General features: G+C 49.6%; 1 protein-coding gene across 1 annotated transcript in view; it reads right to left on the reverse strand.

Annotated features, from left to right (window-relative positions):
* Positions 1 to 5,069: 5,069 nt before the first annotated feature.
* The window catches only part of Myom3 (myomesin 3), a 55,515-nt gene continuing 44,354 nt past the window's right edge, over positions 5,070 to 16,230 (reverse strand). The window contains exons 30-37 of the mRNA XM_052718247.1: positions 13,602 to 13,689; positions 13,103 to 13,141; positions 12,754 to 12,862; positions 11,198 to 11,361; positions 10,202 to 10,238; positions 10,010 to 10,032; positions 7,841 to 7,896; positions 5,070 to 6,475 (exon numbers count right to left, since the gene is read on the reverse strand). Coding sequence (XP_052574207.1) covers positions 6,212 to 6,475; positions 7,841 to 7,896; positions 10,010 to 10,032; positions 10,202 to 10,238; positions 11,198 to 11,361; positions 12,754 to 12,862; positions 13,103 to 13,141; positions 13,602 to 13,689 — 780 coding nt within the window. The 3' untranslated portion in view covers positions 5,070 to 6,211. The remainder of the gene's footprint in view (positions 6,476 to 7,840; positions 7,897 to 10,009; positions 10,033 to 10,201; positions 10,239 to 11,197; positions 11,362 to 12,753; positions 12,863 to 13,102; positions 13,142 to 13,601; positions 13,690 to 16,230) is intronic.

The raw sequence follows: 16,230 nt of genomic DNA on the forward strand, positions 1-16,230 counted from the left end.
CTCCATCCTACACCGGAGCATTTAAAGCAAAACCCCAGGAGACTCATTTCCTCACGGACAATCCTCATCGGGAACAAAAAGGCTTCTGAGTTTCTTCTTCTGTAGACCGGCTAGCACAGGACAGACAGGTCATTGGCAAAGGTCGGCTCAGAGACGGTAGATTTCTGGGAGGCCCAGGAGGGCGGGGTACATTCCTCACAGGCTGTGTAATTTGTTTTGCCCTTACCCAGGGCCTTCCTTTGCTGAAATGTCTCCAGCTTCTGCAATTATGTTTTCTCAAATGCTGAAAGTCAAATATCTGGCTTCCTGTCATTAGAGACATCTGAGGAATGTTGCTTCAGAAACTATTTGCACGTGTGTGTGTGTGTGTGTGTGTGTGTGTGTGTGTGTGTGTGTGTGTGAAAATGTCACCTACGTTGCTTAAAGCTATTTGGAATTTTTAAAAGTTAATTAATTGGGGGGGGGCAGCTAAGTATTAAAAGTATCCACCTGGAGCCTCAGCGGAGCTCTAGCAGTCATTATCACCCACCTGCCGCTTCCTGCCAGCCAGGCTCCTGTACCTGGTGCTCTTCCCCTCTGGCGCTGCTTATTCTGTGAGAGGTGGTATAACTAGGGTGGGAAAAGAGTATGTTACTGAGGGGACCCTGCTGGCTGCCCGTGCTTCCTCCAACCTGCACGTCCCGCCTGGGCTCTTTGAAAGAATAACATGTTGAGAGATCCCCTGTTAGGGTATTCTGGAGATTCTTTGCTTGTGTGCTGCTAATGGGTTCCTGCCATGTAAGAGTCAAGGTTCCTCATGTCCAGTGTTCCACACAGGGGACCAGGACTCAGCTGGGTGAACTGAGCTATTCCCAGGAGGAGTCAGGCAAAGAATGGTAGGAGAGGCTGATGGGAATCATAGCTGAGGATGCTGGGAGGAGCAGGCAGGAATCAGGGGGTCTTGGAGCAAGTTAGAAAGGGAGAGTACAGGGAAGGCCAGGCTTCCAAGCTCCTAGAGATGAAGATGGGCAGTCTGGCTTAACTGGACCATAGGGCCACTTATCCCAGGCTCAAGGAATATAGAAGCTGGAGATGGAAAAGACCCATGGGCAGGTTGTTGGTTCGTGTCTCTCTCCTCACGTGGGCCCTGTCCCTGTGGTACTGGAGATCTCCTTAGGACTAAGTGCAAGAGGTCAGAGTGTGGGAGGCCTTGTGATAACTAGTGCTAATTGTCACCTTGATGAGCTCGAAATGACCTGGAGGATGGGCCGCCAAGAATGTCTGTAAGGGATTATCTGAACCGGGGAGACCTGTTCACTGTGGGTAGCACCATTCCCTAGGCAGAAGATCCAGTGCTGTGTAAAAAGGGGTCGTGCTGAGCCCTGGCACACATGCACACATTCATTCATTGCCCACACACACACACATTCATTCATTGCTCTCTCACACACACACATTCATTCATCGCCCACACATGCACACATTCTTTTGTCGCTCTCTGCTCCTGACTACAGATAAGAAGTAACCAAGTCCCTGCTCCCTTGCTTTCCCTGCCGTGATGGACTAGTGCCCTGAGATGTGAGCTAGAATTAACCTTTTCTCCTTTAAGTTGCATTTGTCAGGATATTGTATCACAACAACCAGAAAAGAGCCTCAGACGGCTCTCCAGCTTCCACAGGAGGCTGTGTTCTTCAGAGCCGGGGCCTCTGCTTGGTCTAATAAGTACCGAACCTCTCTTCTTAGACCCATCTGTCTTAGAAGTTGAGGACACAAGGCATATTGCCATCTCTAGGGGTGGAGAGACAGACAGGTGAACACAGGGACTCATGGGGACATGGGAAGCAGTGCTGGAGACTCAGTTTACCAAGTCTGAGGGAGAATTTGAGGGGATCCAGTCTTCTGGGAGTTTTACCTGTAGGAGCCAGACCATGTCCTTACAGTGAATAGCCGAGAAAAATCCGCTCTGATGTCCAACAGGAGGAAAAATTAACCAGTTTTTAACACGCGAGAGCATTCTAGTCCTGCTAGAACCTGACCTTAGGACAACCATTTCACCAGGTCCTAATCAGCTGAAGGAAACACCTACTGCCAGCCATGGAGTTTTCCTGTCCCACCTTGGGGAGGAAAGAAAAGCCTGAGGGGGGTGTGTGGAATTCAGGGACTGGGCACAGGTTCACCCAAGTTTGAGATTCAGGACCCAGGATGCAGCTTACCCAGCATGCACAAGGCCCTGAGTTCAATGCCCAGCCCTGCCTAAACTGGGTATGCTTGTAATGCCAGTGCTGGGGAAGTGATGACTCAAGGATCAGGAGTTCAAGGTCATCCTTGGCTACATAGCCAGCTCCAGGCCAGCCTGGGCTACATGAGACTGCTCTTCCCCCAAAACCTGAGACCCAGTCACACATCAGATAATATTTTTTCTTCTTCCACACTTTATGCCTCCCCTCAACATTAAAAGCCTTTATTTTTTCCCTTTTATTTATGCCAATTTATTTATACAATAAATTTAATAAAATTAGATTTAAATAATAATTAAAAGCCTGTACCTTTCCCATAAAACATGTGGTGTTTTATTATTTATGACAGTTATTTTTACCTGGTTATTTTTATCTGGTCTGTCTTTCCACAGGAAAATACAAAGGCAAGCTAGAAGGCAGACCACACAAGGTATCAGAGACAGGCTCAGGGATGCCCGAGATGTTGGAATTATCGGATCAGGGATTTAAAAACAAACAAACAAACAAACAAACAACCCATCTATGATTAATGTGCTACAGAGACTATAAAGCAGCAGCAGGGGCCAGTTTCTGTTCTCAAATGGACTTGTCACCTAAATAAAGCTGGGCGGTGGTGGCTCACGCCTTTAATCACCTAAATAAGACGCTCCCATTTTCCCCAGGGTAGGCTTTCCTGTTATCTGTTTTTTCGAATGCAACACAAACCATGCCAATAGGGGGCGCTCACACTTAGTTCCTTCATGGTTAATAGCTATTCAATGTCACCCAAGTGCTGCTCTGTTTTCATAGACACAGGAAAGCCTGAAGATTCCTTTTAGAGATTTTGAATATGTGAATGAATGGGAGTGTGGGTCAGGAGGGAACTTTTTTTCTACACATTTTTATAGGAAAGAAAAGCAAAGGAGAACAGAGTTGTGGAAAGTAATAATAATAATAATGATACATTAAAAAATTTAGGGTCAGTTGGACAGGCTCTGGAAATTACTTTTTGTTTTGTATTTTTTTTTTTTTTTTTTTTTGGTTTTTCGATACAGGGTTTCTCTGTGTAGCTTTGCGCCTTTTCCTGGAACTCACTCTGTAGCCCAGGCTGGCCTCGAACTCACAGAGATCCGCCTGGCTCTGCCTCCCGAGTGCTGGGATTAAAGGCGTGCGCCACCACCGCCCGGCTTTGTATTGTTTTTTTGAGACAGGGTTTCTCTGTGTAGCCTTGGCTGTCCTAGAACTCACTCTGTAGACCAAGCTGGTCTCGAACTCACAGAGATCCGCCTGCCTCTGCCTCCCAAGTCTTGGGATTGAAGGCATGCGCTACCTCAGCCTGGCTTGGAAATTTGCATTTATGTATTTATTAATTATTGTGTGGCAGGGGATGCATGTGTGCCACAGAGCACATACAAGGAAAGGACAACTTCTGGCAGGTGATTCTCTCTCTCTCCACGTTGTTACAGTAGGGTCTCTCTTGTTTCAACCACATTGCATAGACGATCTGGCCTGCTAGCTTCTGGAAGATCCTCCTGTCTCTGCCTCCCATCCTGATGTAAAGATGCTGGGGTTTTTCATGTGGCTGCCAGGATTGAAGTCAGGTTGTCAGGCTTGTATGACAAATGCTTTTAGCTAGTGAGTCATTTCACTATCCCCAATTTTTTTTTTTTTTTTTTTGTTTTTCGAGACAGGGTTTCTCTGTGTAGCTTTGCGCCTTTCCTGGGACTCACGTGGTAGCCCAGGCTGGCCTCGAACTCACAGAGATCCGCCTGGCTCTGCCTCCCGAGTGCTGGGATTAAAGGCGTGCGCCACCACCGCCCGGCTATCCCCAATTTTTACTAATCATTATTATTTGTGTGTATGTGCATGCCAGTGTATGATGCACGTGGCTGTGTGCACATGGGAGGTCAGAGGACAATTCTGCGGAGCCATTTATCTCTTTTCGCCTTTATGTGGGATTGAACTCAGGTTGTTGGGCTTGTCCATTGAGCACCTCACCCACGGAGGTATCTTATTGGCTCACTGCTTTTTAAATTAATTAAAATTATTTCTTGCCGGGTGGTGGTGGCGCATGCCTTTAATCCCAGCACTCGGGAGGCAGAGGCAGGCGGATCTCTGTGAGTTCGAGGCCAGCCTGGTCTACAGAGTGAGATCCAGGACAGGCTCCAAAAGCTACCCAGAGAAACCCTGTCTCGAAAAAACAAAAACAAACAAACAAAAACAATTCTGAGACAGGTCTTATGTAGTCCAGGCTGATTTTAAACTCACCATAAAGCTGAGGGATAACCTTGAACTCATGATCCTCCTGCCTCCACCTCTGAGGTTCTGGAACTCCAGGCATGTGTCACCTCTACCTGACAGTCTTATTGTTTTATAGATGGGAAACTGAAGCTCAGAAAAAGGAAGAATACTTGCAAGACCCATGGCCGGAAGACAGAAAGGTATTTGAAGTCGAGGTGTTTGGGGGTGAGATGACTCAGAGAACAAACATACCCACAACCTGATGACCTGAGACTGATTTCTGGAACTCTCATAAGTCACCTGGCCTCCGCATGCACGCCATGGTGTGCACACGTGCATACGTGCATACACACACACACACACACACACACACACACACACACACACACACAAACATTAGTGATAAAAGAAAGACCTGCATGGCTCCCCAAACTTTCATCAAGACCTCCCACCCCTATCCCTACCTCTCCTCAGCAGAGATCTCGTTAAGCACCATGGAGCCCAGAACATGAGCCGCTGGGGGCTGCAGGCGCCCACATATCCTGCTGGGTGACTAGCTGCTGGGCTGAGGGCTGGTTCCTTTTGTCCCTCAGTTCTAAGGTCATTTCAGAAACCACAGGCAGGCGCTGCCTCCTGATCTCGAGAATACGGATTTTTTTTTATTTCCTCCTTTTTAATTTCCAAAGTTATCGAAGCTTTAGGAACAAACAGCTATAATTTTATAACGCCTACCAATCTTGTTTGCAGTAGGGGAAATTGGAAGGCCGAGAAATGTCCAGCTGTGTACTGAGATCCACGGCGTAAGGCCAGCCAAAGTGTCTGTCACAGGTCATTTAGGCTCCGTGTTGGAAGAAGCCCTGAAGGTCATCAGCTGCGTGTCTGGCATCCCAGGTCACCTAGGCAGGGGCAGACTCTCTTCGGTCCTCACCTTTGCTCCTGCCACGCCTGCTCCTGCGGTGCCCTCCCATCTCCACGGCCAGACTGAAGTCACCTTTCAGGGCCCCGTCCCACCCAGTGTGAAGGGCACTGTAAAGCGCTGCATCTCCAGTTGGATCGGCCATTGCCCACTTCCTCTGATCAGTGAAGATACTTTACGTGGACCCACTGAGTGACCTTTATTATCTCCTGCCTTGCCCTGGAGTCACCTGCACCCAAGTCCGTTTCGGGGGGGTAAGGGGGGCTGCGTAATGTTTACCGATGTAGCTCCAGGGTCGTCCTCAGCCTTGTGTGTGCTATTCTTCCAATGAGTGATGGACTTACAGAACTGTAACAACCCTGTCCTAAAAGAGGATCTATTCTGTGCCATGGGAGCTGAAGTGCTCACCACCATCTACAGCCTCAACCTACTCAATACCAGTAAACACTTCCAGTTGCGACAACCAAACTCTGTCAGCTTTACCAACTGTCCCCTGCAGAGCAAAGATGCCTCCTGCTGTGACCCACTGATATAGATTGATAAGGGATTTTCATAAAGCCCCTTGGAGTGGCTAGGAATGCCCATCTGATGGATGAGAAAGGCTTGTGAAGCGCTTTTGTGAAACTGAGTCCTGTACCCCAGCTTCCGGTTTCTAAGGCCAGTGCTTACCCTACATCCCAGAGTCCTCTGAGGACCCCAGCAAAATCTTTGCTCATCTTCTTTGGTGTACTGGGTCCAGCTCTGTCATGTCCTTGTCCCTTTCCCTGTCCCACCCCCATAGCCTGTGCTAAGTTATGACCCGCTGGTTGGCCTGCTGGTCTGTGTAGGGTGGATCTCAGGCTGTCCCTGGACATTCCCATTACATCTTCTTCAGCTCCTTGGGCTCCTCCCCATGTTTGAACACGCTGATGGTGACCTGGCCCGTTTCTGAGCCATACTTGTTCTTGACAAAGATTCCATAGCGCCCACTGTCTTCACTGGTGACCTTATCAATGGTGATGGTGACCTCAGTACCCTTCACCTCCATGTGGTATCGGTCAAGGAAGGAGACAGGCTGGTCATTCTTTAGCCAAGAGATTTCAGGGGACGGGTCTCCTGAGATGACGCAGGTCAGGCACAGGGTCTGTTTTGATTGACAGGAAGAGAGCAATTTTAGTTCCTTGTAACTTGAACTCCGCATCTGCCTTTAAGCCGCACATGGAGAGTTCCCAGTACAGGCAGCTGCTATGAACAAAGGGTATGTGTGCGTGCATGCATGTGTGCATGGGCGTGTTTGCCTGTGCGCTTTAAAAACAAGGTCTCCCATATCCTAGACTGGCCCTGGACTTGCCAGGTGCCTGAGTATGACCTTGAACTTCTCTCTTCCTGCCCCTACATCCTCAGAGCTGGGATACACGCATGCCCAGCTTATGTAGTGTTGGAGATTGAACCCAGAGCTTTGTGCATGCTAGGCAAACACTCTACCAACTGAGCTACGTTCCCAGCTCTTCCAGTGTTCTGTTGTAACCCATAAAGGGAGACATGTTTTATTTCAACCCCCTTCTCCAACCCTCAACCTTCTACAGGAAACCTTCCTAGGTAGAATCTTAGACGATTCTCTAACAATGGCCTACCCAGAATGGCCTGCACTTTGCACTTTTGCTTTTGGTAAGATATATGCCATTGTGACATTACCACATAAATAAGATCATATTTTTTTTAAAAATTTGTGTATGAATATTTGCCTGCATGTATGTATATATGTGCAGTGCCCTCAGGAGTCAGAAGAGGGCATTGGATCCCCTCAAACCGGAATTACAGATGCTTGTGAGCCACCATGTGAATGCTGGGAATTGAACTTGGTTCCTCTGGAAGAGCAGCCAGTGCTCTTAACTGCTGAGCCGTCTCCCATCCCTGAAGATTGTATCACTTTAACACCAAGGTTTGTGAATTGAGTTTGGAAGCTCTTGAGTGAGGTCTAAGGCAGAATACTACAACATAATGATGAAGCTCCCAGGCTCTGGAATTAGGCTGCTGGGGTACGAACCTTGGCTCTATCCATCAGGTTGTATAACACTTAACCACCCTAGGTCTCAGTTTCCCTCGCTGTCAAGAGGGACTAGAACCAATACTCTATTTTCAGTGGTTGCCCTGAGGAGATATGTACTAACATGTACTAGTAGCCAGCAGAAAGCCAACAGGAGACTTTTGAAATTACTACAGCTTTCAGGGGTTCCCTAGTTGAACTCTTGTGGAAGTCAGAGGCATAGGCTCCCACCAAGACTCTAAAGATGGTACAGAGCCGGGTGGAGCACAGGGGTCTGACACCAGGCTCAGATACACATGTGATCATTGAGTCACTTGGCCAGCTGTGGTGGGTCCACCTCCCTGGTCAGCCTGTCACCTTGGGCTCTCGAATCCATAGCACTCCGCTCTATCATGACCCAGAAGGAATCCTCGAGGGGACACAAGCATGGGCTGGCTGGTTGTGGGTTGGGAGGAATGGTACCTTATCTTCCATGATGGTGGCCACGTCTGGCAGGCCCCTCACCACCTTGGCCCGATCTGGAATGGAAAGAAAAGACCTGAGTGCTGAAGTTCTGCCAGCTGCCCTCCTGCCCAGCAGCTTTCTTCAGTGTGGAGGGTTAGCATCAGGGAGCCTTCTAGTTTCTGCCTCAACATCCTGTCCCGTGCTCCTTGTCTGCACAGGTAGCAGAAGATGAGCTACATGAGCTGCTTCTGCCATGGAGTTGAGGTCACTACGATGAGCGGTACCCAGGAGTGACAGTGATTGCCTTGTCCTCAAGAGAAAGAAGGTGAATGGGATTGCTATGAACTGGAGTTAACAGAATCTACCCAACAAACTTTGTCTCTGACCCATGGGGAAGTGGGCAGGACCAAGAGAGGTCTGGGAAAGTGGCAGCTTTTTGGACACCCTGACTCTGGTCCAAGGAGGGTCCTGGTGGCCACAGGAAGACAGTGTGGTTATAAAATACTAACTAGGGAGTAAATGTGTCCCTTATACTGCACCAGAGGCCATGGGGACACCTAAACCCTGCGTCCCAGAAGTGCAAAAAGTTTGGCGCATATGGCTGCTGTCCAGTGTGTGCAAGGGAGAAGGATCCTGAATCAGACAGGGAAGGTCCCAGGGATGGACACTGCCCTGGGCAGGTGCTGTGGAATAGCCCTTTTGTACACTATAAATATGTATTACTCTCATTGGACTAAAGAAGCTGATTGGCCTATAGCAAGGTAGGATCAAGTTAGGTGGGACAATCAAACAGAGAATGCTGGGATGCAGAAGGGCGGAGTCAGAGGGTCAATAGGTAGTTGCAGAAGCAGGAGATGAATGTGCCATGCTAATAAAGGTACTGCCACATGGCAGAGTGTAAATAAGAAATATGGGTTAACTTAAAATGTGAGAGCTAGTTAGTAACAAGCTGGAGCTATTGACCGAGCTTAATTAATATTAAGCCTCTGAGTGATTATTTGAGAGCAGCTGTGGGACAGGAAAACTCCGCCCACAGGCAGGAATTTGCACCAGCTCTCCACAGCTAAGGGAGCAGACCCATTTTTCTCACTGACTCTGATTTCTCCAGCCCCAGCAACCATATGTAGTCAAGTTTAAATTCCTTCTATGGGAGTCCTGGATGGGAGGGGACATTTGTGTCAGGCATATAACTTTTTCTATTTTTTTTTTTTCCCGGAGCCAAGTACCAAACCCAGGGCCTTGCGCTTGCTAGGCAAGCACTCTACCACTGAGCTAAATCCCCAACCCGACAGGCATATAACTTGGTGGTGGTGTGAGGGTCCCCTCTGTCCTGAGCGCATGTGAAGCTAGCTGGCTTTTGGATGTACCGTCTCCCCCATTGTTGGCTGACACGGTAAGGTCACTTGGAACCTTGGATTGTCAGGGCTGCAGTTACATATCCAATGCCTGTCCTTCCCGTCACTTGAGGACAGTAGGGGAAAATCGCATCATGCAGGGAGGGTCACCAACATCTCTGTGTTGATGGTCCTGCAGTGTCCTTGACACTGGTAGCCATCTAGGTCCCTTCCTTGTCAGGCTGGCAAGGCTGTGGGACTCTGCTGCTGCCACTGTCTGTCACTGAAATCCCTATCACCCGTCACTGAGTCAGGGAAACCTGAGGGCTATAGTCCCAACACTGGGCTGTTCAAAGCTAGCTTGGGTGGGGCGGGCGGGGGGGGGGGGCACACCTCATAAGTGGGGCAGATTTGAACATGGATTAACGGTTTTTTTGGGTAGCTCAGAAGCTGTGTCACATCCCCTGGACCTGGGGCAATTCTGGGTTAGACCCATCATCACCTCCATCCCCTCTCCCCCAAGCCTCATTCAAGTTCCAGGTCATCCCCTTCTTACAGCCGACTTGGAAAGACTAGCTCATTCCTCTCAGTTCCCTGCCTTTGGGGTTCCCACCAAGAGTTGTATGCACCCACTTGGCACCAGACCCACACCAGGCCTGTCTAACCCATGACTTCCTTTATCCATCTGTCTTTTTACAGCTAGCTCCCAGGTGTCCCCAGTAGCTGTGTGAGGCCCCAGAGCTCCATGGAGCCTGCTGGGGAGCTGGGGCTTTGGCTGTCTGCCAGGAGGCTGGGTTCTAGAGAAGCCAGCTTAGACTCAGGAACGTGAGGAAGGAGAACACTGGGGACTCACTCTTCTCAATGACGGCCAAGGCCCTGAAAGACAGAAATGGGAACACAGTGTTGTGTTGTCGCATGTAATTTCTCTTACTTTGTGAGACCAGGAAGGTGGAGCTGGATAGGGCTCCGGGAAGGGGCCCGAAAACAGTCACTCTCCCCCTTCGGGGGTTCCGTGATTCACAAGGAGACTGTGGGGGACACTTACTTCAGTCTCTGGTGCTCTGCCAGGGCATCGTCAAAAGCTGTAGGACAGAGAAGCAGGACAGGGCTCAGGGGACTCTTGGCAACTTCCCTCCCATTCCAGGATTCTCACAGGGCGGTGCGAGGCTTGGAGGAGGAGAGAGCTTCCCAAAAGACCCTGGGACCCTCTTTTCTCTTTATCTTTTGAAGACAAGTTCCCACTTGGTGGCCTAGGACCTGACTTTGAACTTGCTATCCTCCTGCCTCTACCTCCTAAGTGTTAAGATTGCAGGGATGTATGTGCCTCCCTGTCTGACCTCATTATGGAATTTTCCTTTAAAATTTTTGTTTTGTTTTGATTTTTTGAGACAGGGTTTCTCTTTGTAGCCTTGGCTGCCCTGGAACTCGCTTTGTAGATCAGGCTGGCCTCAAACTCACAGAGATCCGCCTGCCTCTGTCTTCTAAGTGTTGAGATTAAAGGCGTGTGCTATCAGCCGCTCGGCTAAAACTTTTTTTTAATTGTTATTAATGTGCGTGGATGTGAAAGTCAGAGGACAATCTCACGAAGTTGTTTCTCCTCTTCCATTTTTTTTTTTTTTCCTAGACAGGGTTTCTCTGTGTAGCTTTGCACCTTTCCTGGATCTCGCTCTGTAGACCAGGCTGGCCTCGAACTCACAAAGATCCGCCTGCCTCTGCCTCCTGAGTGCTGGGATTAAAGGCGTACTCCACCACCACCCGGCTCCTCTTCCATTTTTATGTGGAACTTGACCTCAGGGCACCGGGTTTTTGTAGCAAATGCTTTTAACCCCTGAGCCATCTTGTCACCCTCTGTCCTCTGTGGTGAGACAAGGTTGTATGTAGTCTGGGCTGGTCTCAAGTTCACTATGGAGCTGAGGATGACCTTGAACTCTGGATCCTCCTGCCTTAGCGAGGGGACTACAGATGTGTGCCACACTGCCTGACCCCATGTGATTTTCTAGAAAGGTCTCTCAGCAGACAGACAGACAGGAGGATGGCTTACCTTGCCCAGACAGATCTGCTGAGAGCTGTCGGACTTCTTTCCCAGCAGTTATCTCCAGGGTGTATTTGCCCTTATCTGAGTCCTTGGGGTCCAGGATGTGGAGCCAGATCTCATCCAGGGTGGTGCCCGCCCTCACCCGGTCGCCACTCTCCAGACGCTTGTCTCTGAATGCAAAGGCAGAGAATGACTAAGACTGACTGTGGGTCGGATTCTCTGTCCACAGCCCCTCTTTTGGGTGTTGTTTTCAGATGGGGGACTGAGAAGTGTGACCACCCACCAGACAGTTGCTATAGATCCATTCACAAATTCATTGTTCAGGGTTTCATTCATCATCTGACCATCATTCACAAATTCATTGCTCAGGGTTTCATTCATCATCTGACCATCACTCACCCATTCATTGTTCAGGGTTTCATTCATCATCGGATCATCTATTCATTCAGCATTCAAACACCCATTCCTTTCTTCCTTCTTTCATCAAATCCCATGGCAGATCAACTTCATACAAAAGCTGGGTCTCGCCGGGCGGTGGTGGCGTACGCCTTTAATCCCAGCACTCGGGAGGCAGAGCCAGGCGGATCTCTGTGGAGTTCGAGGCCAACCTGGGCTACCAAGTGAGTTCCAGGAAAGGCGCAAAGCTACACAGAGAAACCCTGTCTCGAAAAACCAAAAAAAAAAAAAAAAAAAAAAAAAAGCTGGGTCTCTATCTGTCCTACGACTTGCAGGCTGGGACAATGAGCAAATGGCCTTCTTGAAGCAGTGACTTCCCTGCCCTTGGGAGTCACTCCCCCACCTCATTCCCAACTTAACCCTCCTAGGGTTTCTGCCCAGTCATTCCTAACTCAGAAACCAGTGAAGGTTCAACTTTTTCTCTTCTCTACTTAATTTCCTCCCTGAAGACACCAAGTCCGTGTTCCCAAGGTTCTGTTGCCCAGGCTTATTGTCACAGAGCTCAGGAGCTCTGGCTGGAAAAGGGGCCCCCATCATCCTGACACTTCCTGTGGCCCTCACACTCTCTCATGGTACAGATTTGCCCAAGTTGGTCCAGACTTTGATATAGAGTGGGTGCAGCCATGGCTACTCCACAGGACCAAGACACACACGTGACAAGACGCTCTACGGAGATCCTGTTCTCAAATTATCTGGGGGATTTCTTGTCCTGACCCTCCCACAGCTCTCTCTGGCTGTACCTGCCTCCTGAGCCTGGCTACCCGGGTTTGCAGAGGCTCACAAGTGCACCATCACTCTTGTGACTGGCTCTCCCTGATTCCCGAATCGTCTCCTCCCTTGGTTTCCAGACACTGCCCTAGGACCATAATCCTGTTGTCATGGAGACCTCAGGGAAGTGGTCCTACCACCAGCTTTCCCATCTTCCCTGGGGGAAGACTCTTCTATCCCTCTCATTCCTGTGGACAGACCTGTGTAAGAACTTCCCCTCTGCTGATCGCTTGGGTCTGGGACCCATGGGAGGACTAGGTAGGGGAGTAGGAGAATCCTAATGGGGCAGGTGCTGGGATCTTTCAGCTTGCACAGTCTCTGGTTCAAGGCCAACCTACTTGTGGAACCAAGCGGTCTTCATGTACTCCACATGGTAGTATTTGACCTTGCTGAAGAGCCGGATCCCCTCCTCAGTCCCCTGGATTTTCAGTGGCGTTGCCGAGAGAGCTGAGGATGCAGAGGCCAAAGGTGAGTCTCCCCCAAGGAGCAGTGAGTGGTTTGTTTTGGGCCCAGCCCGCTTGCTGCAGTTCTGGGCCATAAGGTAGGAACACAATACTGTGTGGGGGCTTCTGTCCCCGTCACAAGGGCAGACACTAGACCCATGCCCGCAGCTGAGGCTGCTGGGGGGAATCTTTGGAGGCTCATTGGCATCAGGACAAGGCAAAGAGGAGGGGAATGCTCACTTACCACCAATCCTGCCCAGCTCAGTGAGGACAGCATCCAGGGCTGGGGAAGACAGAGAATGTTCAGCTGGGTGGGTTCCCTTAGGGATGTCCAGGGGTGGTGGCAGTGTTTTTGGAGAAGGGTGAGGGGACTCAGAGTCTCTCTGAGGGTGGAGAGCTCTGGAGAATGACTTGGGCATGGGAGGGGTTCTTGGGTGGTGAGTGACGGATCAGGCATTAACACTGAGATCCAATAACTTTCTTGTGAGCTGTGTTAACCAGCTGCAAGAACTGCAAGTGCCCTCTGTGTGTGTGTGGGGGGTCTTCAAGCCTGGATTAACTGTGACATACCACAGTAGCATACCAGGTCCCTATTATTGGCTAGCTGTGCAATCTTGGGCAACTCAATTGCTCTGTGCCTCAGTTTTCCCAAGTGATATGGAGAGCCCATACATCTTAGGCCACGAGCCACACCACAGTCTCTCGCTCCAGTGTGGCCTATCTCTGACATCACTGGCTCCTACCTTCACCTGTGAGGTCCAGGACAGTGTCATCTTCTCCTCTGTCATCAGAAACCACCGCTCTGTAGATTCCCTGATCTTCTTTGGAAAACTACAGAAGAGGATGACAGTGCAAGGGTCCCAGAAGAAGAGATGACAGCAAGTCAGGAGGTCCCAGGTCCCAACCCTATGTGGCCTCTGTCAGCTCTGGAGTTGGTGCGTCTAGGAAGTATGTGCATGTATGTCTGTGAGTGTGTGAAAATGTGTGTGAGAGAGTGTGTGTGTGTGAGTGTACCTGTGAGTATGTGAGTGTATGTGTGAGAGTGTGTGTGAATGTGTGTGTGTATGTGTGAGAGCTTGTATGAGTGAATGTGGTGTGTGTGCACACATGCACACGTGTGTGTACTGAAGGTAGAAATGGACACCCTATCTGGATTCCCAGGAGGCTCCTTGGAGCCCAGCTCAACTCAGCATGTCCAGCCTGGGCAGAACTTGCTTGTAGAAGACACAAACTCTCCAACATGCCCCGAGATCTCCCTGAGGCCCTGATACAAGGATCCCTGCAAGGTCCCCAGAAGAAAGCATGTTTTCCTTGGCTCAGAACACGGGGTTCTTCTGGCATGTGTTTGCAGTCTCAAATTAAATCCGAAGCAACAACCACCGAAGTAAGAACCTGATTGCCCTTTTGAGAATGTTTGCTGAGGATGGAACCTTGGTCTCTCATGTGCTAGGCAAAGCATCTAAGCTAGCCTCGGCCCAGGGGCGTGCTTTGGGAGCAAGAAGCAGAGTCAGAAGAGACATCTAATTAGAAGGCAACTCCTTCAGGGCTCTTCAAAGGTCCCTCCCACCCAGGCCACCTCCACATAGTGCCTTTAGGGCAGGATCCAAGGCAGAGGTCAGTCTTCCTCTATAATACAACATCCTCTTTACCCACAGAAGGCCATAAAGTCCCAATCATATTGGGGTGGTACTGGAGAGGGCAAAGGTCCCTAGAGTGGCCACTGGGGTGGACAGAAGACCAAGGACGCCTCAGCCTTGTGGAGCAGACATGGCTGCACCCATTGGGGAGTGATTTCTGACCTCATGTCCTTGCATTTCACCCAGCAGAGCCTCAGTTTACTCATGTGTGAAGCAGCTCTGACATCCTTGTTGTCTATGTACCCCAGGTTCTGAGAGGACCCAGGGATGAACACCACAAAAGCTAGAAAGCTCTGCCTCCACAGGACAAGTGATTGTATCAAGAGTCCATTGGTGGATTCTTGGCACCTGAATTCTCTGGTCTCGGTCTGTGAGACCAGTGAACCTGCCGGGGAGTTGCTTTACAATATACCTCTTGTTACACTTTTTCAATTCAGCTTGATTTGGCTTACTTCATAGGTGGAGAAACTTATTATGGGGAATGGGTGGGCAGAAAACCTATTAGGGATCATAGGCATGTGATCTTACTACAACCAGCTCAGGATTAGACCTTTCAAGTCTCATAAACTATTCAAATGAAAATTCCTCACAGGCCAGGTGATAGTGGTGGCTCATGCCTTTAATCTCAGCTCTGGGAGGCAGAGGAAGGCAGATCTCTGTGAGTTTGAGGCTAGCCTGGTCTACAGAGTGAGTTCCAGGACAGCCAGGACTGTTTCACAAAGAAATCCTGTTTCGAAAACAAAACAAACAAACAAACAAACAAAAAAAGAATCCATGAATATTAAGTGCCTACTGAATGACACACCCCTTTGAGGTGCATGCTTCACAGTGACAAAGGCTGACAGGGCACTGTCCTGGTCAAGGGTGGGAGAAGACCCTGGACTCATCACTTCCTTTCTAGTCGGAACCTGTGATCAATTGTCCAGTGCCCTCAGCACCCAGCCAGAAGGTCCCGGGAGTCAGCAGCAGACAGAGGCATCTGGCAGGTGGGGAATCAGGCTGGGATTGCTCTCCCAGCCTGCCTTAGTCCTCTGGGGACTGTGTGTAGGAAAGAATCCGGCTCCAAGCCTGCTTTCCTCTGGACCTGCCTCACTGGAGGACATCATCCCTTCCTCAGCCCTAGACTGGGACAGGGAGCTCACAGAGAACAGATAACTGTAAGGTCGGAGAGGGCCAGTTGTAAGGGGTATGTCCTTAATTACGTCACCAGCCTGCGACGGTGTCCCAGTCTAAAAAGCGGGCGTGCCCTCTGTGCGTTCTCTTTTCTGCACTCTCTCCTTCTGTATTCCCCCCTCCATGCAGCAGTTCTCTCTCTCTCTCTCTCTCTCTCTCTCTCTCTCTCTCTCTCTCTCTCTCTCTCCCTCCCTTTCTCCCTCTCTCCCTCTCTCCCTCTCTCTCCCAATAAAGCTCTAGAAAGGTAACTATGGCTCGTGACTCTCCGCTGCCACTTAACCAACACCAGTGACTAGCCCAAGGCTGCAAATGCTGGATCAGAACCAGACCTGGATCCCAAGAGAGGAAAAAAAATTAGTAACAAGTAATACTGGGCCTGTCTTTTGAAACATTTGTGTCCCAGTTTTTAATGTTAATTTTGAGTTTAAAATATTGCATGAGTTTTTTTTTTTTTTTTTTTTGGACTTTTGTAACCTAGGCTGGCCTCAAACACCGTATTTAGTTGACAATGACCTTGAACTTCTGATCCTCCTGCCTCCCCATGGGACTGTAGGCAAGCACT

The sequence above is a fragment of the Peromyscus californicus genome, unplaced genomic scaffold (genome assembly GCF_007827085.1).
Source record: "Peromyscus californicus insignis strain IS unplaced genomic scaffold, ASM782708v3 Scaffold_5__1_contigs__length_169319896, whole genome shotgun sequence".
NCBI lineage: Eukaryota > Metazoa > Chordata > Mammalia > Rodentia > Cricetidae > Peromyscus > Peromyscus californicus.